Source organism: Arachis ipaensis, chromosome B06 (assembly GCF_000816755.2).
Source record: "Arachis ipaensis cultivar K30076 chromosome B06, Araip1.1, whole genome shotgun sequence".
NCBI classification, from domain to species: domain Eukaryota; kingdom Viridiplantae; phylum Streptophyta; class Magnoliopsida; order Fabales; family Fabaceae; genus Arachis; species Arachis ipaensis.
In genome coordinates, this window is record NC_029790.2 from 132,463,637 (window position 1) to 132,467,507 (window position 3,871).

A 3,871-nucleotide genomic window follows, 5' to 3' on the forward strand; every position below is an offset into this window, starting at 1 on the left:
AATAAAAATGTTAGCAAAATATTAATGTTGTTAGCGATGATGATAACGAAAGAGAAAAAAGGAGGAGGAGGAGGAGGAGAACCTACGTAAGCAAATTTAAAAAAAGAATAAGAAGGAGAAAGAGGAGGATGAAATGGAGAAAGAGAAGGAGAAGACGAAGAAGGATATGTGCATATGTACATGTTGATGTGATGAAAGTGAATTTTGTTGAGTTTGGACTAATTTAATTAAATTTGATTACCAAAAATATTTTAAAATACGTAATGTTAGGGAGACAAAAAATACAGTAAGAACTTACTTTATTTAACATTTATTAATTATCGTAATAATTAATAAATGCTAAATAAGACAAATTAATAAAATTATAACTGTTTTTGACTAATTTTCTTTAGTTATCAACCATTTCTAAAAATTTAATACCCGTATTATTTCTGTTTCTGAATAACAAATTTAAAAATTAGTTATATGATTGGTCGTAGGTGATTATACAATAGAATGATACGCCTTGTTGGCAATATATATAATTATGATGTAGTGTATGATTATATTCTATTTGGAAGTCCCTGTCAAGTTGAACCCAGACTTTGCGCACGTGCTTTTTTCTTTTACTGTGGTTGGTCCTACCGCGTTACCCTACGTCACTGCAGCGATATCAACTTCCTATGATTAGCCACGTGCCCCCCACTCTTTCTACGCACTTTAAAATCAACACGTTTTGATTTTCAAAATCTTGTTCATCCATGGCTACTATATAACCACACTCCCCACCCTTCCGCCGTCAAACCCCACACCCATACATACACATACATACATGTCTACTACCATGACTACTACACCTAACATTGATTCAACCTTGCAAAACTCTACTTTGAACAGAGTAGTAGATTCTAGTTGCAAGATGTACAAAGGTGTGAGGAAGAGGAAATGGGGCAAATGGGTATCGGAGATTAGGCTTCCCAACAGCCGAGAACGGATATGGTTGGGTTCTTATGACACCCAACAAAAGGCGGCTAGAGCCTTCGACGCCGCCCTCTACTGCCTTCGCGGCCGCCACGCCAGTTTCAATTTCCCCGACACGCCTCTTCATTTGGAGATCAACAATGTAAGTCACTACCATTCTCTCTCCCACCATGAAATTCAACAAGTTGCATCCAAATTCGCCAATAATTTTGATGCTGAGGAAGAAGAGGAACCGTCATCACAAAATGGTGCTAATAGTGCAAGCTCCGTGTGTGATTATGATGGGAGTAATAATAATAATAATAACGACGACAATACTAATAATAACGTGCAAGTGGACCATGGGGACATGGATTGGACATTTTTGAACGTGTTGGATGATCAAAATGATTCCAATTTTGATAACACTATTGGCTATGATTTTGGCCTCTACTATGGAGGGATAGATAAGGTGCACTCAGGTGAGTTTTTGTATACTACTACACCACCAACAACTTTTGAGGATAACAATAATGGTGATGCTGATGATGATGATGCTTTTTCTAACCATTCATTCCTTTGGAGTTGGAATTTTTGATTCACCTTGCAGGCCCTAAATCCCTCATACACTATGCCAAGTTTCATAATTATCAGTACAAGTATCCTTGTTTTTTTTACATCATATATATATACTATAATATGTAGTAATTAATTATACAATTCGACCATACCACATGTCATTGGTATTATTGTGGAACGTGGCCAAGTTTTTTTAGTGCCATTTTTTTAGTCTGATTAATAGCACTTTGATCCGGCCCTCTCCCTTAAAAAATACCAACAATATCGGATAAGATACCTACTTATGATTTCTATTCTTGTGATATGTATTTGACTATTTGTACTAGTACTATATTATAATGATTTGTACTTATGATAAACTACTATATTGTAAACTATATACGTATACTTTTTTGTTCATATTAAGTTAAATCTATAATAAATGCATAGATATTTATATGGTTTGGTGTAGAGCTTAGTTACTTATCATAGTTTCTTAACCTTATACATATCAATTTAATAATTTAATAATTTAATAATATATCATAGTTTCTTATATGTCAAAACTGCTAGCATTCCTTTGCATATAAATTAGCTGTGTTCCCAACATATAGACTTGGGGTCAATATTCGTAAATTATGATTGGGAAAAAGAAATTTTCAAAAATATTTTTTTGACTTACCACTATTTCATACTTGATGGGCATAATACAATAATAATAACAATTAATAAGAGTTATATTAAATAATAAAAGGGTTTTTTCCTTTCCTCAAAATACCAGAGCACTTTCCTTGTATGTTATGTTCCACTAGGTTGAGAGAGCATAGGAGGAAGCATAAACATATATAAGTAAGATAGATAGATAGATAGATAGATAGATAGGGGCAGGGGCAGGGGCAAGGGGCAGGGACACTGTACAAAGGTTGTACATGAGATAAAATAAAAATTTATATGCAAAGATAGTTTAACCGAACCATATGAGTTGTAAACTTGTAATTTTAAGGGTTATCATGGTGCATGGTTATCGTGGTGCAAGGTGTATATCTCCTTTCTAGTCTAATTTTTTGCAGAGATAAGATTCTAAACAAAGGGACCAAAACATTTTTTTCTTATGCATGCAAATTTTCCCAAAACATATGGCAAATGGCAGTAGGGCTCTCCATTAATGCTCATCATTTTTCTTGAGGAAAATCTAGAATTGAGTTTATATTAAGAATATAACATTTTGTATATAAAAAACCTTCTAATTTTTACCACTTTTCTTTCAGATAAGAGAGATTCGCCAGAAATATGATATGGTGACCTACCTGTTGGAGTATATTGACTATCCTGACCAAAGTATGTCTTTTCAGAGTTAAAACTTAACTTATTGCACGTTCATATGTTGTGGAGCATAAGTTCTTTTTATTTTTATATTCTTAAGTTGCACTTCATTTCTTTTCCGATGGTCAAACTCTAATTTATTTGCTTTAACTTTTGGTCATGTTGAATTTTGTCCTAATCCTTCCAAAAAATCCAAGTTCATCTCCCAGATTTACTGAAAGTCCATGTTTTGAACCTTCTACTTGATCTTTGTCTATCTTCTAATGGTATTATCCAATGAACCAATTTTACACTGAACTTTTAGCCTTTGCCTACTCCTTTTCTTCTTCAAAGAAAAATTATCCATATAATTGTAGGTACTTTAGTAGTGCAAATATCATAATTAGTATATCCAACTTATGCCCGAATTCTCCTTATAGATTGATCTGCTGTCAGTTCCATTTGGCGAGGGGATGTCTGATGTAGCTTCAAGCAGGGACCTGCGCCTTTTATTGGATTGGTGTCCGGAAAAGGGTTGGACAGTGCCTATGCCCACTGTACGTACTTATAATCCCATAATTTGGCTTATCTTTCTATCTGTAATTATTAATTAATATTCAATACATAGTACGATATTTACTCCGTATAAGTGAAATGATGTTACATTATACCATATTTTGAACTTAAATGATCTTTCATTTTCTTTAGGATTATCTGTTTTATAATGGAGCCTTTAGGTTTGTTCAAGTTCAGTATATGAGCTTTCTGCATAATTGGTTTCTAGAATGAAAATATTGTGGCAATGTGCTATTATTGGGTGGGAGAGGATTGCCTATATTAAGAGCATTTTCTTTCTTCTGAATTTCTTTTGTTGAATTTATTTTATGGCCTCTCTTTAGTGCTCAGCACATACATGGTCTTCTTAAAGGCAGAAGTATTTAGCAGATGCTATCCGGGGGATCATATTCCAAAATAAGGTTTTGAGGATTAAGGATAAGTCTATTGATCATGTTCAAACATTCCTTTGAATATCAATTTTTGTTCCTAATTGTGATTCATTAAATCTTAGTCC

At 33.6% G+C, this 3,871-nt stretch overlaps 1 protein-coding gene and 1 long non-coding RNA gene across 3 annotated transcripts; both read left to right on the forward strand.

The window, feature by feature from the left end:
* Window positions 726-1,917, forward strand: LOC107648539 (ethylene-responsive transcription factor ERF016-like). Its single transcript, XM_016352364.2, has one exon. The coding sequence runs from the start codon at window positions 812-814 to the stop codon at window positions 1,535-1,537; it is 726 nt and encodes a 241-aa protein (XP_016207850.1). The 5' UTR covers window positions 726-811; the 3' UTR covers window positions 1,538-1,917.
* LOC110264185 lies at window positions 2,685-3,863 on the forward strand. 2 transcript variants are annotated; one of them, XR_002349912.1, is made up of 3 exons: window positions 2,687-2,835; window positions 3,240-3,356; window positions 3,699-3,863. It is a non-coding gene; the product is annotated as an uncharacterized LOC110264185 (long non-coding RNA). The 2 variants fall into 2 exon arrangements; XR_002349913.1 differs by lacking the exon at window positions 3,699-3,863 and having other exon boundaries at window positions 2,685-2,835; window positions 3,240-3,665.